The 26,161-nt window shown below is 42.7% G+C and overlaps 1 protein-coding gene across 3 annotated transcripts in view; it reads left to right on the forward strand.

Moving 5' to 3' along the window:
• KCNJ6 (potassium inwardly rectifying channel subfamily J member 6) overlaps positions 1 to 3,910 on the forward strand; it is a 307,706-nt gene extending 303,796 nt beyond the window's left edge. For all 3 annotated transcript variants that reach the window (XM_075334985.1, XM_075334986.1, XM_075334987.1), the window contains exon 3: positions 535 to 3,910. In XM_075334985.1, coding sequence (XP_075191100.1) covers positions 535 to 860 — 326 coding nt within the window. In that variant the 3' untranslated portion in view covers positions 861 to 3,910. The remainder of the gene's footprint in view (positions 1 to 534) is intronic.
• The last annotated feature ends 22,251 nt before the right edge of the window (positions 3,911 to 26,161 follow it).

A 26,161-nucleotide genomic window follows, 5' to 3' on the forward strand; every position in this document is an offset into this window, starting at 1 on the left:
TTTGGTCTGCACTGTGTGTGTGTGTTGTGTGTGTGTGTATATATATATATATATATATATATATATATATATATATATATATATATATATATAAATTCAATTGATGATACAATGTATTTAGGGGTGTTTTAGTGATGTTTGTCAGGATAATGACATTAAGCCCAGTGGTCAGTGTGTGTGTGTGTGTGTGTGTGTGTGTGTGTGTGTGTGTGTGTGTGTGTGTGTATATATATATATATATATATATATATATATATATATATATATATATATATATATATATAAATTCAATTGATGATACAATGTATTTCGGGTTAGTGATGTTTGTCAGGATAATGACATTAAGCTCAGTGGTCAGTGTGAACATTTTATGATTTCTGTTTATATTCATGATGATATGGAAAATTAAACAATATATATATACAGTGTACCTTAATTTTTGTCATTTTCTGATCTCTCTTTTTGTAACAACAAACATTACAAGCTATCTGTGAATGTTTAGTAAAATCCTTTATTTTTCATGTAACCCCTTAGGCATGACCTGTCAAGCTCGAAGCTCTTACGTCACATCGGAAATCCAGTGGGGCCATCGGTTCACTCCTGTCCTCACCCTAGAGGATGGGTTTTATGAAGTGGACTACAACAGCTTTCACGACACCTACGAGACCAACACGCCGTCCTGCAGCGCCAAAGAACTGGCCGAGATGATCAGCAAGACAGAGATGCCATTGAGCTGGTCGGTGTCCAGCAAACTCAACCAGCATCCGGAATTGGTCAACGAAAATGGAAAGAAGAACCCCGAGGATCAGACGGAGAGGAATGGAGACGTGGCCAACATAGAAAATGAGTCAAAGGTGTAAAGCCATTATATGTGTGGTCTCTGATATTTAAGGTCTACACACTGCTGGTGTGATCCACACGGAGAAGTGAGATTGGATTGCTACAGCCTCCGGTCAGGACAACCTTGATGGGTCTGGCGGTTATGGGAAATTGCTAAATGGAATGCACACGCTCTTATTTTTCGGGGGCTTGTAAATGACCTATTCTTGATGGTTCTTGACCTTCTCTGAATTAGGAGGGGATCTTGCATCCAACGTAAAAAAAATAAATAAAAACATCACTTTATGGCCAGGAAATAGAAAAAATATCTATCCGTTCATAGGTACACTGTACATATGCCTTATAAATGATGACAAATTGTTAATAAACCCAGCATGTACAAAGGAATGACTTCATGTACATAGATGTGTCATTAATGTAGGCTCCGAATTCTAGGAATAAGATGATGCAAAAAAAAAAAAAAAGTTACTGCTTTCTTTTTTAGGTCATCCGAACATATTTTTTCTTTCCTCATTTACATCTGATAGAAAATAGAGAATTTTCATCTATTCTTCACTTTACCAGACTGGCAGCTATATCAAGTACCTCAATATATCTTCACCTATGAAATCAACGAAAGCCATAGACCAAAAAAAAAAAAAAAGTACACCCCGATAAGACCTTGGGTGCCAAACAAACCATCACACTGGCTATTTTTTTTAGTAGTTTAGCAGTTTACACTCAATAATGTCCAACCACGATTCATCGAGGGTCCTAAGGGTTGATGAGTCCATGTTCTGGAACCACGAAACAGATAATTTCCCAGTGGATATTTGATTACAGAAAATATATATATATATATATACCGTATTTTTCGTTTTATAAGACACACCCCAAATTTAGAGGAGGAAAATAGAAAAAAATCATTTTAATGTTAAAATGAGGGTCCATTTTATAATCCTAGTGCGTCTTAATCCTAATGCTCCCTAGGGGGGAGCGGCGGTGGTGGAGCGGCTCAGAAGGGTCACAGGAGGAAGGGTGAGCGTTGCTGTGGGCTCAGAGGAGCGGGTTTTGTGGCTCAGGAGGGTTGGCGATACTGCAGGCTCGGGGTTGTCGCGGCAGGTGCCATAGATCTTCCGGCGGGATGCGGGGCTGTCATGGCGGGCTCCGTTGAATCGCCCATAGTTGATGAGATGGACTTAAAAAAAATGGTGCACAGATAGGCTTCAAGATAATATCTGCGGAGTCCTATCGCATCAATCTACTCATGCGCCATCTCCGCGGCCATTTTCTTGAAGTCCATTGCGTCAACTGGGGGTGATTCAATGGAGCCCGCAGTCAGCTCAATGCACTCGCTGCCACGACACCCCCACAGCCCAGCCGCCAGATCAATGGCGCCAACCGTGAGATCCCCGGGGCCCGTCCTGTGATCCTGCCTCCTCTGACCCCGCACCACCACTGCCACCCCGGTAAGCCATATCCGTTTTGTAACACGCACCCCCATTTTACCCCCAGGTTTGGCGGAAAAAAGTGTGTCTTACAATCAGGAAAATATGGTGTGTGTGTATATATATATATATATATATATATATATATATATATAAACAAACCATGAATGGCTGGCGCATATATATATATATATATATATATATATATATATATTCTTTTTGTAGGAGGTTTTTTTTCATAAAGCAGTTTTGAAAAGTTTATTTTTCCTGAAGCTTCAAGTTTTAGATTGAATCCCATCAAAATTGTCATCAGGAGTTTTCGATACAGTTTTGGAAAAGGATTTAAAAAGGGATTCTCTCCAAAAGTTCCTTGAATACTCCATGAACATAGGCTAAAGGAGAGAGCTATCTCTAAAACTTACCATTTAGTCTATGAAGGTGGCTTAATTGTCATAAATTGAAGCCCAAAGTTGAGTGCGTCACCCAGGACCAGATACCCACCACCAATCTTGAGGTTGCTGTTTGACACATGGGTAGTGTTTGACTTGAGGGTCACAGAAGTCATACATCATGGGAGTTAGGTGTTCCCTTAAGCCAATGCCATGAGTTTGTAGGAGCTGAAACTTGATCCAGCTTTCCATTGGTGTCATTTGAGTTGGGCATGATTTTTGGTCAATGCATTATAAAACAGGGGTGAGTTTAAAGGGGGTGTTTCATCAAGACAACCCAGGCCATACTAGGTGATGCCCCTCAGTTATCGTAGACAAGTCATATAAGAACTAGTGTTGGTGCGAAAAGATTCACACAGCCTGATTCATTGTCCATATCTGTAATTGGTGGCCACTAGACTTGAGTTATGAGAACAACCTCAGCACTTCTTTTGATTCGTCAGCCTGGCACAACGTCACATGTGCATCACGCCGCAATGATGGCATCGTGCCAGGCTGGCCAATCAAAAGAAGAGCCACGGATGACGTCAGGTAAGTGACGGTTCTCACGGTTCCTGTCCACTGGTCAGAGAATACAGTCATGGCTCATGGGTCTAGTTGGTCAATTCTCACCAACTCTAGGTAGAACTTTTCCCACTCTCTGGACCCCCCATCCTATATGTTACATGGTGGTCCTATTAATTTAAATGGCTAGCATGTACTAGTACACTGTTTGGCTGGACCAAGCCACTACTGACAGGGGTTCTGGATTTTTGGATTTAATATAATAGTATTCCGTTCTGTTGTGTTACTAATCAGTAACCACTTCTTACTGCAAAATCCTCTTGGGATGATTGGCCAACGCTAGACCTGACTACTTGATTATACACACTACTAATATTCATTAAGAAGCAATTACTCCAACCTCTGGGGTTTGCTGACCAAAGCAGTGGTTGCAGAACTGTCTCTCACCATTCCTCTGTATCCAATATGGATGACATCATGTTGTACACACCGCTGACGACTCAAGTGTATTTCCAGTAGTTATTAAAACTGAAGCTTTCTTTCTCAATTTACTGTAGGGATGTCTGCTGTGAAGCACAATGTGCTGCTTCAATAAAAGAAAATTCTGTGTAGGCCTAAATGATGAAACACAATCGATGAAGTCTAAACTAACTCCAAGAACGTGACATTAAAGGGAACCTGTCAGCAGAAATGTCCCCTAAAACCTAACAGATTCCCCCTCTGCAGCTCCTGGGCTGCATTCTATAAAGGTCCCTGTTATGATTGTGCCCACTTTCTGACCGAATAAAAGTGTTTATAAAGTTGTACCTTTTTGGCTTCTGATTCTGTAAATCCGTCACGGGGGCGGGCTGCCTGATGGCCGTTATTCTGCCCCCTGGTCCTGTATGCCGCCCCCATCGCTGATTTCAATACTTCTGGACGCCGCCCACTGCTCCAGCCATCCCCGCGCATGCCCAGTGCCCATCTCTCGGGGATGAGCACTGTGCCCAGCGTCACCGCTGGTGACGTGCACGCAGGGTTAAGATTATGGGCGGTGCTGTGATGTTTATTCCTAAGCAACCGCCCATAATCGCGGGACCGCGCTTTCCCCCTCGGCCTGCTTCTTTCTGCGCAAGCGCGCTGCTGCTGACCTCACTTCGCCTCCTTCCCATCTTGCCCCGAGGCAGGAAATAGATGGGAAGAGCGCGGAGCAGTGACTACACCGAAAGCGCGGTCCCGCGATTATGGGCGGTTGCTTAGGAATAAACATCACAGCACCGCCCATAATCTTAACCCTGCGTGCACGTCACCAGCGGTGACGCTGGGCACAGTGCTCATCCCCGAGAGATGGGCACTGGGCATGCGCGGGGATGGCTGGAGCAGTGGGCGGCGTCCAGAAGTATTGAAATCAGCGATGGGGGCGGCATACAGGACCAGGGGGCAGAATAACGGCCATCAGGCAGCCCGCCCCCCGTGACGGATTTACAGAATCAGAAGCCAAAAAGGTACAACTTTATAAACACTTTTTTTCGGTCAGAAAGTGGGCACAATCATAACAGGGACCTTTATAGAATGCAGCCCAGGAGCTGCAGAGGGGGAATCTGTTAGGTTTTAGGGGACATTTCTGCTGACAGGTTCCCTTTAAAAATGACCATGATAGTACATGACCACTATATGTTTCCAATGAAATTCTTTAAAATAGATAGATCTATCTTATAATTTTCATTTTTATTTTTGTCACTTTTTTTTTGTTTGGGGTTTTTTTGGGGGTTTTTTTTTTTACAAATTTAGTCTACAATTTACATCCAGTTTGATCTGTAAAGACGGCAAATACATACAGTCGGTTGCCAAAATGTTTAACTTGTTTTTGTATTAGCAAATGTCCTTTGTCAAAGCCATATCCAGCCAATGCAGGTTTGGTTTAATCCAATTTAAGGGCTAATTCTGCATGGTGGAGAATAGTGAAAATTCTCTCTGTGCAATGTTCTCTAAAATTTAACGGATGGACGGTTTCTCACCAGTCTCTATCAATGGCAATCTTCACATATCCCGGACATATTAACCTTTTAATTTATTTTATTAATATAGCAATTGAAATAGTCTGTAAATTATATTAAGTTATTTAAAATACTCTCTTGAACCTGACCCTGTTCCCCTTTAGTATATTTTTTCAGTCAAATTCTTGACTTCCTGCTTGGGTGACCACATGTTGATACATGCACTGAAGTGGTCACAGGAAGTTATATTTGCTATGCAGTATAGTGCCTCTGTGTGCAGCACAGACTTGTTTCTGATGTATAATATTTACAAAACAGGAAGCATAGGGTGAAATCACCTTCAATGATAGTAGATGAGGCTTGAAGAGGACCTATCACGAGGAGAAAAGTAGACTGTTTTTTTCTAATGCATCAATCCTGCTATGTAATCTGTTTTACACACACACACACACACACACACACACATATATATATATATATATATATATATATATATATATATATATACATATATATATATATATATATATATATATAAAAATTATAATTATATAATATATACACTAGCAGACACAGACAGATGAATAGTATATGGGCCCTTTTCAGTGAAATAACTCAATAAAATGCACTATTGCACCTGCTTTGGAGGTAGAAATGGGCCCCCTTGCCTCTTGGGCCCCTGTGCGGCCACACAGGTTGCTCCAATGATATGTCCACCCCTGTATTTACATATGTATATATATATATATATATATATGTACGTATATATATATATATATATATGTGTGTGTATATATATATATATGTGTATACATACATATATATATATATATATATATGTGCATGTGTGTGTATATATATGTGTATGTATATATATACACACATATGTGTATATATGTGTGTGTGTATATATATATATATATATATATATATATATATATATATATATATTGTATTATTAATTTATATTTTTAAGCCCGCTATACAGTTCCAAAGATAGCTTTCCTTTTAGTGCAAATTTTTAGAAAAGGGGTGCGGCCCACAAGTTCCTCAGGGGCGTGTCTTTAGGCAGCTCTGCATTTTTTTTCACTGTGAGCCACACCCCTTTGAAAAGACCTCAAAAAATTACAGTAAATAAATAGAAACCATATAGCAGAAAAAATACAAAAAAATTAATTCAGGGGTGCAGCAGGAGTAAAACAAGGAATACTTTTGCCTTGAGACAGGTTCTCTTGAAAGGGGTTTACTATAGTTAAAAAAAAATGACCCTCTCTTCTACAAGTTCAGGCTTATTCACTGCAAAAGCAGGGCTGCAATACCAGGACTAACCTATGAATAGGTGTGGCGCTCTTTGTCAAACCCCTTTACATCTTTATGGAGAATCCTATAAACTCTTCCTCCAACCAAGATATTATCATTCGGACATTTGTAATCCTGGCTCAGAGTTTTCCATTATCGCTAATAGATTTTAGCTCACGTCCCCATGGGATCGACCGTAACACAATTACCCGAATTTGCATAATAATTTTATATCCCAGAGGAAAAAAAAATTCTGGAGCCTTAAAATAATGATTCTGCCTTGTCTGGTCTTGAAGAATATTTTTACGTGTATATTTTAAAGCAGAAAATATATCTCAGGAAAGATCCTGTGTGCGTTCGGATATATTGCACTGTGATAACGCCCCATTAATTTCACATCTATAGACATTTTTCTGTCTTTGTTTACACTTGTGTATTGGGAAGCCGGACTTATCGAATGTTGGGGGTAAGAGACTGATCTTTGCCACATCTGCACCTAGGTTTACCAAAACCTCACCCATATGGAAGAGAAAACTCTTTTGCCAGTTGGACCTGGGGAAGGTGGAGTTGAGGCACAGTATACCCCAGTGTTTTAATATACATGGGCCTTCCAGTTTACCAGCAATGACTTCACGTAGGCCTTACTGAGGCACTGAAACCAGCTCAAAAGTTGCCAGTTTTCATTTTTATTTTATTCCCACTTCTGCCCTGAATATTACGTTTCTTGTATTTTTAAAATCCGTCATATGGTTACAGAGATATGGGTTTTTTTATTAATTATGCAGCGCAGCCTAAAGACACGCCCATTGAACATCCTCTAAGCCACACCCCCTTGATAAAGACCAAAACAATTTAGCACTAAATAAAAGGCCCATATCTCCGGAACGGTGTGGTTTTATAAAGAAAAAAAAAACACAGAGCACTCAGGGGAGCAGCAGGAACAAAATAAGAGCAAAAAACATCCACTTTTGACCTGGCTATAAAGCCCCTTTAAACAAGTGAAGGCAGCAGTACCTAAAAATTGGCGGCAAATTTTCAGTGCTGGTCCTTAAATAGTGACTGAATCAATCAAACTGAATTTCTTATATGAATTTCCCCCCCAAAATATGTGTTCTGGCGTATCTGAAATTTTTGGGATTGAATTTGCACAAATCCCAGCAGGCTGCCATTTTGCTTTTTTTCATTGGAGGGCCAGAAAAGGGCTAAAATAATAAAATTCATTATAACCACATGTCCATATACCACCAAATCCCCACAGTCCTCTGCTGCAGTATTTGGTTTGTCGATGCTTAGAAGAGTGATTGGGGGGGCGATGTACTGTCCTTATTATGGCCAGATCCCCGACATTCAGATATTTATCCTGTGTATCCATGATTAATTTTATTATGGACCCTAATCCCTTTTTAGTGAACAGGCCCAGAAGTGAAGTTCCTGGGTCCCAATGCACCTTTTTCAGGGCCACTAATCACTGTGTGCTATTTGTTATGCCCCTGAACAGGCCTCATTCAAGTCACTACATACTGTACATGTACCGACACTCCTAGATCTTGGGTGGGTGAGGTTGAGGAAGAGAGTTACCGTCTCTCGGGTGGGTGAGGTTGAGAGCTACAGTCTCTTGGGTGGGTGAGGTTGAGGAAGAGAGCTACAGTCTCTTGGGTGGGTGAGGTTGAGGAAGAGAGCTACAGTCTCTTGGGTGGGTGAGGTTGAGGAAGAAAGTTACAGTCTCTCAGGTGGCTGAGTTTGAGGAAGAGAGCTACAGTCTCTCGGGTGGGTGAGGTTGAGGAAGAGAGCTACAGTCTCTTGGGTGGGTGAGGTTGAGGAAGAGAGTTACAGTCTCTCAAGTGGGTTAGGTTGAGGAAGAGAGCTACAGTCTCTCTGTTGGGTGTGGTTGAGGAAGAGAGCTACAGTCTCTCGGGTGGGTGAGGTTGAGGAAGAGAGCTACAGTCTCTTGGGTGGGTGAGGTTGAGGAAGAGAGTTACAGTCTCTCAAGTTGGTTAGGTTGAGGAAGAGAGCTACAGTCTCTCTGTTGGGTGTGGTTGAGGAAGAGAGCTATAGTCTCTCGGGTAGGTGAGGTTGAGGAAGAAAGCTACAGTCTCGGGTGGGTGAGTTGAGGAAGAGAGCTACAGTCTCGATGGTCAAGGTTTTGAAGTCGATAAGGAAAATGTATCCTTCCTATTCTAGGTGGAGATGTGCCAAACTCAATTTTTTCAGATTTAATCAGGGTTTATCCCTTACCCAGTTTGGGGCAGCCCTCCAATTTTAAATATGGGCTACTTAATAAGGACTACTGTTGCCCATTACTACATGGGGCCCAGATATCAGAAATGACCATAAGAGAGGATATTAGTCCTTGTTGCCCATAGCAACCATCAGTGACTACTTCCATTTCTCCAGTAGTGTTGCTCTGTGAATGGTTGCTATGGGCAACAAGATAACAAAGATGGTCCCAAGCAACAAGTTTTGGACCGATTATCCACCAATTTAGGTGTGTTTATAGCCTAGCGATATATATATATATATACTGTATATATTTATCCGGCCTCTATTTTTATTCAGAACCGTCATTTTTCAAAAAATTATTTGAGGTAAATAATGCCGCCATATATATATATATTTCTTCACAAGTTTACATAGGTATCAAGAGGAAGATGGCGGCCTATCTGTTTTCCATTCTGAATAAGCCAAGGAAATGTATAGTCTCACGGATTATAATGTACAGATATAAATTACTGTCACGCAAGAAAGTTCAGTCTCTCCTTTGTAATAAAAAAATAAATAAAAAATAAAATAAAAAATACCGTAAGGGTAAATGTACCGTAGGAAATGGTGGGAATCATCATTATGCATCGAAAGGGAAATGGCTTCTAAAAACTGGAATACTGACTCTATATATTATTCCCTTTTCCTGCATGTGGATCAGTCACAATATCTTATGCTTGTATGCGTCTGTATAATGAATCCTCACTGATCCGGCTACGTACGGCTGTAATTGTGTGACACTGCAATGCGTGTGGCGATGACGGGGGTAGCAGCCATTTTATGGCCTGAAGCAATACTAATGAGAATCAATGCCAGAGATGCAGAGGCAGCCATTTTGTGTGCAGAGCCATTTTGGCGCCTGGGGCTGAGTGACATCACTGAGTTATGAGGTAAAAGGTGATGTCTTGACCCAGATTAGCGCTAAAGTAGCATTAGACGTTTTGTCGATCCATTTTATCTTCGGTTTTCTGTGTAGGATGATATTTAAAAGTATTGGAACCACTAATATCTGATAGTTTAAAGGTTACAAAAAAACAGCGTCACTCTTGTCTGTGGGCCATGTCTGGTGTTGCTACATATACTGCCAACGAATAATGGCCATTTCTTCTAACCATGGATAAATCTTTAAATAGAGAAAGGATTCTTTTCGGTTCAAGCCTAACTCAACTAAAAATACTTTATTTAGGAGGTTACTATACATAGGGCAGAGGCCGAAGTTGCACCTAGGCTATGGTGCCTTAATAAGCTCAAAAATTGCTTTTAACGATGGCTTTAAAAATGATGCTGTGCCCTAGAGGGCTTAGCTAGCTGCTTAAATAGGAAAGGATTCTTTTCTGTTCAAACTTAACTCAACTAAATATACTTTATATAGGGGGTTAACTATACATAGTGCAGATTGCAGAGGCTAAAATTGCACCTAGGTTATGGTGCCTTAATGGGCTCAAAAATGTATTTTAACCATGACATTAAAAATGAGGGCTTAGCTAGCTGCTTAAAAAGGGAAGGATTATTTTCTGTTAAAGTCTAACTCACTTACAAATACTTCATATACAGATACATCTATAGATGTCCAGGGGCAAAAGTGTGCCTTGATTTGGGTGCCTCAAAGAGCCCGACAAGTGCTGTTACCTATACGATTAAAGATTACACTGTTCCCTAGCAAGCTTCAGTTAAATGATTAATTAGGATAGGATTCTTTTCTGTTAAAGCTTAGCGTCGCCGAAATTATATCATATAGTGGAATAACTATACACAGTACAGAGGCTAAAGTTGCACCTAGATCCCGGTGCCTTAGAAAGCCCAAAAAGTGCTTTTGTTGATAAGATGAAAGGCAATGCTGTTCCCTGCAGGGCTTAGCTAGCTACTTAAATGGGAAAGGATTCTCTTTTATTAAAGCCTAACTCCACTGAAGATACATATTATGGGGGTATACACAGTGCAGAAGCTGAAGTCACACCTAGGTCCTGGTGCCTTTTGCCTATAAAATGAAAGATTAGGCTCCTTCCTGGAAGGCTTAGCTTACTGATGAAATAGGCTTTAAATGAAAAGAATCCTTTCCTATCTCCACTGAAAAGACATTGTGTAAGTATATATCTATAACCAGTAAATAGGCTGACGTTGCTGGTCCTGGTGCCCAAAAAGTGCTTTATCCATAAGATTAGAGAATACTGAGAATATTTGCTGTTCCATGGAGGGCTTAGCTAGCTGCTTAAATAGGAAAGGATTCTTTTTTTTTTTTTCTTCTAAAGCTTAGCTCCACAGAAAATACATATTATAGGGGTTTCCTATATATGGTGCAAAGGCTGAAGTCGTACCTAGGTCCTGGTGCCTTAGAGGGCCTATTGCCTATGAAATTAAGGATTATACTGTTCCACGGAGGGCTTAGCTAGCTGCCTAAATAGGAAAGTATTCTTTTCTTTTAAAGCCTAGCTCCACTGGAAATACCTGGTGCGGAGGCTGAAGTTGCGCCAAGGTCCTGGTGCCATAGAGGCATTTTGCCTATGAAATTAAGGATTATACTGTTCCACGGAGGGCTTAGCTAGCTGCCTAAATAGGAAAGGATTCTTTACTTTTAAAGCCTAGCGCCACTAGAAATACCTGGTATGGAGGATGAAGTCGTGCCTAGGTCCTGATGCCATAGAGAGCCTTTTTCCTATAAAATTAAGGATTATACTGTTCCCTGGAGGGCTTAGCTAACTCCTTAAATACAAAAGGATTCTTTTCTTTTAAAGCCTAGCTCAACTTAAAATACATATAGAGGTATACACCTATAACTAGTGCAGAGACTGAAGTCACACTTAGGTCCTTGTGCCTTAGAGTGCCTTTTGCCTATGACAATAAGGATTATACTGTTCCCTGGAGGGCTTAGCTAGCTGCTAAATAGAAAAGGATTCTTTTCTTTTACAGCTTAGCTCTACTGAAAAAAACATATAGAGGTATATACCTTACCAGGTGCGGAGGCTAAAGTCGCACTTAGGTCCTGGTGCCTTAGAGGGCCTTTTACCTATGAAATTAAGGATTATGCTGTTCCCTGGAGGGCTTAGCTAGCTGCTTAAATAAGAAAGGATTCTTTTCTTTTACAGCTTAGCTATACTGAAAAAAACATATAGAGGTATATACCTTACCAGGTGCGGAGGCTAAAGTCGCACTTAGGTCCTGGTGCCTTAGAGGCCCTTTTGCCTATGAAATTAAGGATTATGCTGTTCCCTGGAGGGCTTAGCTAGCTGCTTAAATAAGAAAGGATTCTTTTCTTTTAAAGCCTAGCTCCATTGAAAATTAATTGTATAAGGATATAACTATAGCCACTGCAGAGGCTGAAGTCACACCTATGTCTTGGTGCATTAGAGAGCCCATAAAATCCCTTTGCCTGTCATATATATATATATTTTGTTATGCCTGTACCATTAGTAGTCCTATATAACCAACCCGTGCAGCTCCATGTTAGTGAAATTTGCCAGTTATGAGGTTTCTAGATGACAATAAAAGAGACTGCCCCTCAGGATGAACAGACTTGTTTCAGGTCCCTACCACTCACATTACAGTTGGCAGAAGAAGATGGCCGAAGATTAAGAAACAAAATCAAGACTAAGACATAAACGTATAAAAAGATATTGTGTAGGAGATTGGGCTTTAAAATATTAGATTCTGGTGGTTCCAATATTTTTTTACCTCAGAGATGGGGGGGAATATACAAATGAGGCCTAAAATGCCCCATATCCAACTATGTAACCTAGCATCAAAATGGCCGCCTCGCTTTGTGTAGATGGGGGCCCTGGCTTGTATAGGGGTTTATTTTAGGTATAATGACATTGATCTGGGAACTGGTGTTCTTAGTGCTTGCAATACAATATAAACCTGTTGCATGCTCCACCATAGCTCGCCCGGACCCCCGGAAATCTGTGCCGACTTGTACTCATTTTACTTCTCTTGCCAAAAGATATTGGAGACAATATTCAAGAGCAATAGTCTTAGGAGACATCACTGAGGAGGCGTCAGGAAGGAGTTACCATGTCGTGACCTATTCTGCGGCTTCTCTGGACCCTTCTTTTATATTCATGTATAAATGCAGCTTCCAGGTTTTGGGGGGGAAAAAAAAATCACTGAAATATTAAAGGAGACACAAACATTTTACATGGCTTTATATCGATGAGAAATAAAAGTTCTTTTCTTTTGTGATGACCTTGGTGTGATTTTTATTTATTTACGTCGTCAATTCCATCTTCGAGGACGCCGATATGGTTATATCCTGCAGTAGAGCAGGGAGTTATGGGCTCCCGGCCCCACCGCTCTCTGTTTTGTAGCACCCACCCCCCTTTCTACACTAATGGTCATCTTAGGAACGTTCTGCCCCACTGAATACACTTGGGCATGAAAACTATCAAGCTCCGCTGCTGGCAGCTCCTTTTGTAATTGTCAATTTATGGTTGTCTTAAGAGGAATATTACAAGCAGCAATGTCCTTGCCTGTAAAGCCCCTTTGATAGAACGGAATTATGACTGCATTTGTTTCCTACTATAGTTAACAGAAGAAGACGATGATTCAAGCACCAATCCCTTTTAGGTCACGTGCACATATAAATAAGGTTATTAATGGTTGTCTGAGGAAAGTTCTGCCTCACAGTAAGTCCTTGGGCATTAAAATCATCAAGCTCCACTGCTGGCAGCTCCTTTTTCAATTAACGATTTATGGTTGTTTTAGGAAGAATCTTACAAGCAGCAATGTCCTTGCCTCTAAAGCCCCTTTGATACAAAGCAATTATGATTGCATTTGTTTCCTTGTAGGTAACTATGGTTAACATAAGAAGACGATGATTTAAGGCACCAATCCCTTTTAGGCCACGGATAAATGGTTGTTTTAGGAGGAATCTTACAAGCAGTAATGCCCTTGCCTGTAAAGCCCTTTTGATACAAAGCAATTATGACTGAATTTCTTTCCTTGAAGGTAACTATGGTTAACAGAAGAAGATGATGATTTCAAGCACCAATCACTTTTAGGCCACGGATAAATGGTTGTTTTAGGAGGACTCTTATAAGCAGCAATGTCCTTTCTTGTAAGGCCCTTTTGATACAAAGCAATTCTGACTGCAATTGTTTTCTACTATGGTTAACATAAGAAGACGATGATTTCAGGCAAAAATCCCTTTTAGGCCATGGATAAATGGTTGTTTTAGGAGGAATCTTATAAGCAGCAATGTCCTTGCCTGTAAAACCCTTTTAATACAAAGCAATTATGACTGCATTTGTTTCCTTGAAGGTAACTATGGTTAACATAAGAAGACAATGATTTAAGGCACCATTCCTTTTTTCAGGCCACGGATAAATGGTTGTTTTAGGAGGAATCTTACAAGCAGCAATGTCCTTGCCTGTAAAACCCTTTTGATACAAAGCAATTATGACTGCATTTGTTTCTTTGAAGGTAACTATGGTTAACAGAAGAAGATGATGATTTCAAGCACCAATCCCTTTTAGGCCATGGATAAATGGTTGTTTTAGGAGGAATCTTATAAGCAGCAATGTCCTTGCCTGTAAAACCCTTTTAATACAAAGCAATTATGACTGGATTTGTTTCCTTGAAGGTAACTATGGTTAACATAAGAAGACAATGATTTAAGGCACCATTCCTTTTTTCAGGCCACGGATAAATGGTTGTTTTAGGAGGACTCTTATGAGCAGCAATGTCCTTTCCTGTAAAGCCCTTTTGATACAAAGCAATTATGACTGCATTTGTTTCGTACTATGGTAAACAGAAGAAGATGATGATGATGATTTCACGCACCAATCCCCTTTAGGCCACGTGCACATGTTGAGTATCTGGAAAGTTTTTTACCTCAGGAGAAAGTGTTAACGAGGACAAAGCATCTGACATCACTTTGTAATGCTGATTGAATTATAAGAACAGACTGGTTGCTTTAAAGCCATGTGCACACGTTAAGTATTTGGTGAGTTTTTTTCCTCAGTATTTGTAAGCCAAAGTCAGGAGTGGGTAATAAATACAGAAGTGGTGTACGTGTTTCTATTATACTATTCCTCTGATTGTTCCACTCCTGGTTTTGCATTACAAATACTGAGGTAAAAATCTCACCAAATACTTAATGTGTGCACGTGGCCTTAAAGCAACCAGTCTGTTTTTATAATCCAATCAGCCTGACAAAAGCGCTGTCAGCTGCCTTGTCCTCATTAACACTTTCTCTGCAGGTCATTTTGTAACAGGACTAAAATTCAGTGAAATTGGGTATTTGAGATTGTTATTGTATTTTTAGGATTATAAGACGCACTTTTCCTCCCAAAAATTTGGGAGGAAAATGAGGGATGTGTCTTATAATCTGAAGATAGCTTACCGGGGGGTGGTGGAGAGGGATCACAGGAGGCAGTGGCGATGCTGCGGGCTGTGCGCTGTTCTGTGGGCGGTGCTGATGCTGATGTTGGGCTGATGCAGGGGCCATTCTGAAAAATTCAGCAGTGCATGCTTCAAATAATGGCTTCTGAAGTCATCGCATACGCAGATGGAGCTCTCGGCTCAAGGTCTCATTTGCGCACGCACCACCTCTGGTCCTGGTCCGTTAATCTCCCAGCAGTGGACTTAAGGAAAATGGCGCCCGGAAGCGGTGCATGCGCAGATGAGATCTTGGCTCATCTTTGAGCTGATAGCTCAATCTGCACACGTGTCGACTTCGGAAGCCATTTATTCGAAGCCCGCACCGCTGACAGTTTCTGGATGCTCCTGCCACACAGCACCTGCAGCAAACATTTGGGACCCCCCCCCCCCCGCACTGCCTGCAGCATCATTCTACTCCAGCACCGCCCCTGCCTCCTGTGACCCCACTCCACCACGACTGCCACTCCTGCGGTGAGACAGCACCAGATTATAAGAAGGACGCTATTTTCTTTACCTTTTTTTTTTCTTCTAATTTTGGGGTGCGTCTTATATTCCAGCGCGTCTTATAAAACGAAAACTACGATCATTTTCAAGGAATTTTTTGCTATAGATCAGATCTGATCATTCTTCATAACAATCTAGAGTTACTGCAGATTGTTGCTAAAAGAACTGAAGCAGCAAACTGCAAAAAAAAAAAATTGTGCCAGTCTTTTGGACAAAATTGTAAATGTTTATTTTATCTATTTATTTTGTGGGGAGGGGCGCTATTATTTTTTTTTATAAGATACAGAGTTGGCAGTATTACTTTTGATGAGCTATTTAAGGCATTATTAAAGGGAATTTGTCAGCAGGTTTTTACTATGTAATCTGATGTAGGGGCTGAGAGCTTGGTTAAAGTGATGTGTCACTTACTGGGCTGTGTTCTGCTGTTTCAATACAGTGTTTTACCAGTAGGAAATTATCACTACAAACTAGGTGTCTTGTGCCTTCTAGTCCAACCCCCGCTACTGCTTTGTAGAGTAATGTGGATGGAGTTATACACAGCTCAGCATTCTGAGCTCTGCTAGATCTGCAGCTGATTTTATTACAACTGCGAGCACTCAGTAAACTAAGTGATACATCGCTGGAATCAGGGTCTCTGCTCCCATATAATGCTTTGTCAGAATACACAGCAAAAAAACAGATTACAGATTCCCTTTAATTGTAAATGGTTAACTCAGGGGAAATAAATGGCGTACCACAGTCCATGGGGCCAATTAGGGGTCTGTAAGATAGGGGAGCATTGCCCCATTTCTCATGGCTGGAAAAATTTGTCATGGCGGTCTGGTCCAGATGGAAAAGACGGGAAAGTGAACAACTCTACAAGAAATAACATCAGCTGTAAGTCAATCTCTTTATACATTCTGCAGGACTGGTATCTACCACTATATGGTCACCATATTGCGGTAATATCAGTGTTGGTATTTGTATAGTAATTTTTATTGTCATTTTATGGGTTAAACGTCTGTGGGTTTTTCTCACGTTTTCTGCGTTTTTTTTAGGCAAGGAGCGCAGAGCTTACAAGCTCTTTTCAATAGAGCTTGTAAGCGCTGATCCTAAGCTGGGCTACCCCAATATTGGAGTCTCTGAGAGATTTTGTGCAGATGCGGGGTCTTACGGGTTTTTCGGAGATGAGGTGGAATTTGGGTTTTCAAAACATGGAGAGAAGGGTGTCAGTCATTGGAACAGGTCTGGCTAGATTAAAACAATTTTCGGGTTCCTCTCCAATTTGATTGGTCACTATCAGCAGCTCCGCCACGGTTTTAGTCTTTTAAAAAAAATTGGGATTTGCAGAGTTAATCTGTTTCTTGTCACTAAGCAACACAAGTTACAGTTTTCTCCGCTTTAAGAAGAGCTGAGGAACTAACACGGGCAGGCAGCGCTCCGGAGACGTTATGTAACCGGCGGATTAAAGGAAAAGACGCATTTACATGAGGAGTGAAATACGGGGCTGACAATAACGGGGACCGGGACCCAACTAACATTGTGACCGCTGCAGCCTGTGATGGCCAAGAAAAACCAGTGGGGAACAAGCAAATAACCTCACCAGACCGGCGAAGGGACTTTCCACATCGAGAGAATGTGCTAAACTCCGAAAAATCCACAGCAATTCCATCCCATGTCATACCTTCCTATAGTGAAAGACTTGGAATGACCCCAATGCGTCTGTAAAGCAGTTACACAGCTATACATGCGTGTTATAGCGCCCCCTGGTGTTACATACTTGTTATGGCGCCCCCTGGTGTTACATACTTGTTATGGCGCCCCCTGGTGTTACATACTTGTTATGGCGCCCCCTGGTGTTACATACTTGTTATGGCGCCCCCTGGTGTTACATACTTGTTATGGCGCCCCTTGGTGTTACATACTTGTTATAGCGCCCCCCTGGTGTTATATACTTATTATGGCGCCCCCTGGTGTTACATACTTGTTATGGCATCCCCTGGTGTTACATACTTGTTATGGCGCCCCCTTGTGTTACATACTTGTTATGGCATCCTCTAGTGTTACATACTTGTTATGGCGCCCCCTGGTGTTACATACCTGTTATAGCGCCCCCTAGTGTTACATACTTATTATGGCGCCCCCTGGTGTTACATACTTGTTATAGCGCCCCTTGGTGTTACATACTTGTTATGGCGCCCCCTGGTGTTACATACCTGTTATAGCGCCCCCTGGTGTTATATACTTATTATGGCGCCCCCTGGTGTTACATACGTGTTATGGTGCCCCCTGGTGTTACATACGTGTTATGGTGCCCCCTGGTGTTACATACCTGTTATAGCGCCCCCTGGTGTTATATACTTATTATGGCGCCCCCTGGTGTTACATACGTGTTATGGTGCCCCCTGGTGTTACATACATGTTATGGCGCCCCCTGGTGTTACATACTTGTTATGGTGCCCCTTGGTGTTACATACTTGTTATGGTGAGCACTGGTATTACATGAAGAAAAAACAAAAAGCCAGCACCAAATGTGCACTACAGCACTAAACATTCCAAACTGTACTTATTATAAAAAGTTTTTGAGATTTTTGGCAAAAAATTGCAATTTCTTGAGCTGCTTCGCCACGTCACGGCAAAACTCATTTGAAGCAGTCCTACACTAAAATATTTTTATAAAATGTGCCATACGGCCTCACATATGAATAGTAGAACTGCTCTTAGCAGCACTCACCTGGTCTATTTCAATCCCGTACCCATGACTGAGTCATGGCTGTGGGCGGGACAGGTCCAAGCAAATGCTGCATGAAATAAATAGCCTGTGGACAAAGCCTGATGACTTAATGTGAACAGTCACCAACCGCCAAAATCCAGACAGATGGAATACATCCCAAATTGGGGTGCAAAGCAAGGTGGAGGTCAACCACCGACCAATTCAATGAAGAAAAAACAAAAAGCAGCACCAAATGTGCACTACAGCACTAAACATTCCAAACTGTACTTATTATAAAAAATTATTTTTTATTTTGAGATTTTTGGCAAAAAATTGCAATTTCTTGAGCTGCTTCGCTGGTGTTACATACTTGTTATAGCGCCCCCTGGTGTTACATACTTGTTATGGCGCCCCCTGGTGTTACATACTTGTTATGGCGCCCCCTGGTGTTACATACTTGTTATAGCGCCCCCTGGTGTTACATACTTGTTATGGCGCCCCCTGGTGTTACATACTTGTTATGGCGCCCCCTGGTGTTACATACTTGTTATGGCGCCCCCTGGTGTTACCTACTTGCTATGGTGCCCCCTGGTGTTATATACTTGTTATGGTGCCCCCTGGTGTTACATACTTGTTATGGCGCCCCCTGATGTTACATAATTGTTATGGCGCCCCCTGGTGTTACATACTTGTTATGGCGCCCCCTGGTGTTACCTACTTGCTATGGTGCCCCCTGGTGTTATATACTTGTTATGGTGCCCCCTGGTGTTACATACTTGTTATGGCACCCCCTGATGTTACATATTTGTTATAGCGCCCCCTGGTGTTACATACTTGTTATGATGTCCCCTGGTGTTACATACATGTTATGGCGCCCCCTGGTGTTACATACTTGTTATGGTGCCCCTGGTGTTACCTACTTGCTATGGTGCCCCCTGGTGTTACATACTTGTTATGGTGCCCCCTGGTGTTACATACTTGTTATGGTGCCCCCTGGTGTTACATACTTGTTATGGTGCCCCCTGGTGTTACATACTTGTTATGGCACCCCCTGGTGTTACCTACTTGCTATGGTGCCCCCTGGTGTTATATACTTGTTATGGTGCCCCCTGGTGTTGCATACTTGTTATGGCACCCCCTGATGTTACATACTTGTTATGATGCCCCTGGTGTTACATGCTTGCTATGGCGCCCCCTGGTGTTACATACATGTTATGGCGCCCCCTGGTGTTACATACTTGTTATGGCGTTCCCTGGTGTTACATGCTTGTTATGGCGCCCCCTGGTGTTACATACTTGTTATGGCGTCCCCTGGTGTTACATACTTGTTATGGCGCCCTCTGGTGTTATATACTTGTTACGGCGCCCCCTGGTGTTATATACTTGTTACGGCGCCCCCTGGTGTTACATACTTGTTATGGCGTCCCCTGGTGTTACATACTTGTTATGGCACCCCCTGGTGTTACATACTTGTTATGGCGCCCTCTGGTGTTATATACTTGTTACGGCGCCCCCTGGTGTTATATACTTGTTACGGCGCCCCCTGGTGTTACATACTTGTTATGGCACCCCCTGATGTTACATACTTGTTATGGCACCCCCTGATGTTACATACATGTTATGGCGCCCCCTGGTGTTACATACTTGTTATGGTGTCCCTGGTGTTACCTACTTGCTATGGTGCCCCCTGGTGTTACATACTTGTTATGGCGCCCCCTGGTGTTACATGCTTGTTATGGCGCCCCCTGGTGTTACATACTTGTTATGGTGCCCCCTGGTGTTACATACTTGTTATGGCGCCCTCTGGTGTTACCTACTTGCTATGGTGCCCCCTGGTGTTACATACTTGTTATGGTGCCCCCTGGTGTTACATACTTGTTATGGTGCCCCCTGGTGTTACATACTTGTTATGGTGCCCCCTGGTGTTACATACTTGTTATGGCACCCCCTGGTGTTACCTACTTGCTATGGTGCCCCCTGGTGTTATATACTTGTTATGGTGCCCCCTGGTGTTACCTACTTGCTATGGCGCCCCCTGGTGTTACATACATGTTATGGCGCCCCCTGGTGTTACATACATGTTATGGTGCCCCCTGGTGTTACATACTTGTTATGGCGTTCCCTGGTGTTACATGCTTGTTATGGCGTCCCCTGGTGTTACATACTTGTTATGGCGCCCTCTGGTGTTATATACTTGTTACGGCGCCCCCTGGTGTTATATACTTGTTACGGCGCCCCCTGGTGTTACATACTTGTTATGGCGTCCCCTGGTGTTACATACTTGTTATGGCACCCCCTGGTGTTACATACTTCTTATGGTGTCCCCTGGTGTTACATACTTCTTATGGTGTCCCCCGGTGTTACATACTTGTTATGGCGCCCCCTGGTTTTACATACTTCTTATGGTGTCCCCTGGTGTTACATACTTCTTATGGTGTCCCCCGGTGTTACATACTTGTTATGGCGTCCCCTGGTGTTACATACTTGTTATGGCGTCCCCTGGTGTTATATACTTGTTATGGCGTCCCCTGGTGTTACATACTTCTTATGGTGTCCCCTGGTGTTACATACTTCTTATGGTGTCCCCTGGTGTTACATACTTCTTATGGTGTCCCCTGGTGTTACATACTTCTTATGGTGTCCCCTGGTGTTACATACTTGTTATGGCGCCCTCTGGTGTTACATACTTGTTATGGCGCCCTCTGGTGTTACATACTTGTTATGGCGCCCCCTGGTGTTATATACTTGTTACGGCGCCCCCTGGTGTTACATACTTGTTATGGCACCCCCTGGTGTTACATACTTCTTATGGTGTCCCCTGGTGTTACATACATGTTATGGCGCCCCCTGGTGTTACATACTTGTTATGGTGCCCCTGGTGTTACCTACTTGCTATGGTGCCCCCTGGTGTTACATACTTCTTATGGTGTCCCCTGGTGTTACATACTTGTTATGGCGCCCCCTGGTGTTACATACTTGTTATGGCGCCCCCTTGTGTTACATACTTGTTATGGCGCCCCCTTGTGTTACATACTTGTTATGGCGCCCCCTGGTGTTACATACTTCTTATGGTGTCCTCTGGTGTTACATACTTGTTATGGCGTCCCCTGGTGTTACATACTTGTTATGGTGCCCCCTGGTGTTACATACTTCTTATGGTGTCCTCTGGTGTTACATACTTGTTATGGCACCCCCTGGTGTTACATACTTGTTATGGTGCCCCCTGGTGTTACATACTTCTTATGGTGTCCTCTGGTGTTACATACTTGTTATGGCGTCCCCTGGTGTTACATACTTGTTATGGCACCCCCTGGTGTTACATACTTGTTATGGCGTCCCCTGGTGTTATATACTTGTTACGGCGCCCCCTGGTGTTACATACTTGTTATGGCACCCCCTGGTGTTATATACTTCTTATGGTGTCCCCTGGTGTTACATACTTCTTATGGTGTCCCCTGGTGTTACATACTTGTTATGGCGTCCCCTGGTGTTACATACTTGTTATGGCGCCCCCTGGTGTTACATACTTGTTATGGCGCCCCCTTGTGTTACATACTTGTTATGGCGCCCCCTGGTGTTACATACTTGTTATGGCGCCCCCTTGTGTTACATACTTGTTATGGCACCCCCTGGTGTTACATACTTCTTATGGTGTCCTCTGGTGTTACATACTTGTTATGGCGTCCCCTGGTGTTACATACTTGTTATGGCGTCCCCTGGTGTTACATACTTGTTATGGCGTCCCCTGGTGTTACATACTTGTTATGGCACCCCCTGGTGTTATATACTTCTTATGGTGTCCCCTGGTGTTACATACTTCTTATGGTGTCCTCTGGTGTTACATACTTGTTATGGCGCCCCCTGGTGTTACATACTTGTTATGGCGCCCCCTGGTGTTACATACTTGTTATGGCGTCCCCTGGTGTTACATACTTGTTATGGCGTCCCCTGGTGTTACATACTTGTTATGGCGCCCCCTGGTGTTACATACTTGTTATGGCGCCCCCTTGTGTTACATACTTGTTATGGCGCCCCCTTGTGTTACATACTTGTTATGGCGCCCCCTGGTGTTACATACTTCTTATGGTGTCCTCTGGTGTTACATACTTGTTATGGCATCCCCTGGTGTTACATACTTGTTATGGCGCCCCCTTGTGTTACATACTTGTTATGGCGCCCCCTTGTGTTACATACTTGTTATGGCACCCCCTTGTGTTACATACTTGTTATGGCGTCCCCTGGTGTTACATACTTGTTATGGCATCCCCTGGTGTTACATACTTGTTATGGCACCCCCTGGTGTTACATACTTCTTATGGTGTCCTCTGGTGTTACATACTTGTTATGGCGCCCCCTGGTGTTACATACTTCTTATGGTGTCCTCTGGTGTTACATACTTGTTATGGCATCCCCTGGTGTTACATACTTGTTATGGCGCCCCCTTGTGTTACATACTTGTTATGGCGCCCCCTTGTGTTACATACTTGTTATGGCGCCCCCTTGTGTTACATACTTGTTATGGCGTCCCCTGGTGTTACATACTTGTTATGGCATCCCCTGGTGTTACATACTTGTTATGGCGTCCCCTGGTGTTACATACTTGTTATGGCACCCCCTGGTGTTATATACTTCTTATGGTGCCCCCTGGTGTTACATACTTGTAATGGCGTCCCCTGGTGTTACATACTTGTTATGGCGCCCCCTGGTGTTACATACTTGTTATGGCGCCCCCTTGTGTTACATACTTGTTATGGCGCCCCCTGGTGTTACATACTTGTTATGGCGCCCCCTTGTGTTACATACTTGTTATGGCGCCCCCTTGTGTTACATACTTGTTATGGCGCCCCCTGGTGTTACATACTTCTTATGGTGTCCTCTGGTGTTACATACTTGTTATGGCGTCCCCTGGTGTTACATACTTGTTATGGCGTCCCCTGGTGTTACATACTTGTTATGGCGTCCCCTGGTGTTACATACTTGTTATGGCACCCCCTGGTGTTATATACTTCTTATGGTGTCCCCTGGTGTTACATACTTGTTATGGCGTCCCCTGGTGTTACATACTTGTTATGGCGCCCCCTGGTGTTACATACTTGTTATGGCGCCCCCTTGTGTTACATACTTGTTATGGCGCCCCCTTGTGTTACATACTTGTTATGGTGCCCCCTGGTGTTACATACTTCTTATGGTGTCCTCTGGTGTTACATACTTGTTATGGCGTCCCCTGGTGTTACATACTTGTTATGGCACCCCCTGGTGTTACATACTTGTTATGGCGTCCCCTGGTGTTACATACTTGTTATGGCACCCCCTGGTGTTACATACTTGTTATGGCGTCCCCTGGTGTTATATACTTGTTACGGCGCCCCCTGGTGTTACATACTTGTTATGGCACCCCCTGGTGTTATATACTTCTTATGGTGTCCCCTGGTGTTACATACTTCTTATGGTGTCCCCTGGTGTTACATACTTGTTATGGCGTCCCCTGGTGTTACATACTTGTTATGGCGCCCCCTGGTGTTACATACTTGTTATGGCGCCCCCTTGTGTTACATACTTGTTATGGCGCCCCCTGGTGTTACATGCTTCTTATGGTGTCCCCCGGTGTTACATACTTCTTATGGTGTCCTCTGGTGTTACATACTTGTTATGGCGCCCCCTTGTGTTACATACCTGTTATGGCGCCCCCTGGTGTTACATACTTGTTATGGTGTCCCCCGGTGTTACATACTTCTTATGGTGTCCTCTGGTGTTACATACTTGTTATGGCGTCCCCTGGTGTTACATACTTGTTATGGCGCCCCCTGATGTTATATACTTGGTATGGTGCCCCCTAACATTTTAACAACAAATTTCTCATAAATGGGCTAACCATAATTTCACCAGACTAGGCTTGCTATAGCTAGGCCGGTGTATGCACTACTTGAGATTACATATTGAACACAAGAGAAGGAGCGTAATTTGTGCAGAAAAAAAACAGACAAATGTATTGATTAAACAAACAGGCACAATGTAAAAAATTTAAAAACAACCGCAGGAGAGTGGAAAAGAGGAAACAAATGGCCAATTCATAGGAAAAGAGGTTTCCAAATATTATATGATACAGTCAATTAATGCAAAAATGGTACATATGAAGAAAAAAATTCCCATATTACAAATGCCATGCCAATAGGGGATAAAAATTAAACAAGGGAGCGCATGTGAAGGGTCTGGGAGATAGCGGTGAGGAGGAGAAAAAGAAACTGCTCACCTGATGTGGTGCTGCAGCCCTCGCACAACCACGGTATAAGACGGGAGTGTGGTGTCAGAGCTCTTCTGACCTGTTAGCCCACGATGTCCATCCAGGGAAGCAGATTCCTGAAGAGCTGGTCACCTGACATGTCACTGGGCGTCTCTGGTAATCTGACCTCCGTAGCAAGCAGCTCTTGCCGTGAACCCACAGAGGGGAAGATCAGCAGTAAAGTATAGAGGCACGGTCTGATAGAGCGCGAAGGAGGCCACAGTATTAGATAATTTTTTTTTTAGAATTTATTGTTTTCTATCAGCCACAACGCGTTTCGATATACACAATATCTTCATCAGGTGGATATCAAATCATTTATATACCAATAGGGGATAATAGAGACATGTATGCTAATTCTCAAACAAGGAAACCATATTTACCTAAAGTGCTAGTGCAATAAGGGGCTGTTAAGGAAAATTCTTAGGCCATAAAGTTCCCCCGGACCGGATCAGAGGACCACCAACGCGCGTTTCGCTACGTGTTCCACGCTTCTTCAGGGAGGATCTTCCTTCTCTGGGGTTCAATATGCCCCCTAACTTTATATACTTTTGGGGCACCATACCAAGAGTGTAATAGCAGAGGGTACCATAACAAGTAGGTGAAAAGATAAAATCAGTAGAACCTACACAAAGGGCGGAAATACAACTGGCACAGCTGCTCCAGGGCCCAGAGATGGAGGGGAACCTGTCGACACCAGCAACAATTTCAGCTTGATGTGTGTATCATCATGAACCATGGCAGGCCACCTAATGTCAGCTGCTGGACCCTGCACTGGCTATAGAAAATATAGAATATTTAATGGACCTCGGAAATTATAAGTAATGGCGGGCACAGTTCTGGTTTGTTCATTTATATGTTGAACGTTGGGTGTTAAATGGTATGGTAATGGTGGGTACATATTTGTATTCAGGGGTGCCGTGTGGGGAAAGGAGAAAAAAAAAAAATATATATATATATATATATATATATGTACACAATATAGGCAACATTATTTTCAGGGCTGCAGGGATCAGTGTAACAAGACAAGTCGTGGCTGAGAGATGTCGTCGTGAAGGTCTGACCAGATGGAGAAGACACATCAGAAAATGACTCTAATCAGGCGAGACATCAGTTGTCATTGGATGGAATATTATTCTGTATCTGTTCTGTGTGACTTGGAGTAATTCTGTTGGGTGAAAAACAACCTCCCTTAAGCCAAGTTCTCACATTTGTGTGAATTCCCCGTATGCTGCCAATTTTTTTTTAAATGCAAGAAGTGATAAATGTGCTAATAGTATTAAATGTCTGCTGGCAAATGCAAGAAGTCTTGAAAACAAAATTAATGAATTGGAGACTCTTATGTCAAACACGGCTTACGATGTGGTGGACATTATGGAAACCTGGCTGGATGAGAACCATGACTGGGTGACAAACGTAGAGGGTTATACTACATTCAGAAAGGACAAGAAAGACAAAAAAGGTGGAGGGGTGTGTATATTTATCAAATCTCACCTAAGACCTGTGCTCAATGATGACATTGGGGGGACTGCAACCTATGTAGAGCACTTGGGCAC

This window comes from Anomaloglossus baeobatrachus, chromosome 2, assembly GCF_048569485.1.
Source record: "Anomaloglossus baeobatrachus isolate aAnoBae1 chromosome 2, aAnoBae1.hap1, whole genome shotgun sequence".
NCBI lineage: Eukaryota > Metazoa > Chordata > Amphibia > Anura > Aromobatidae > Anomaloglossus > Anomaloglossus baeobatrachus.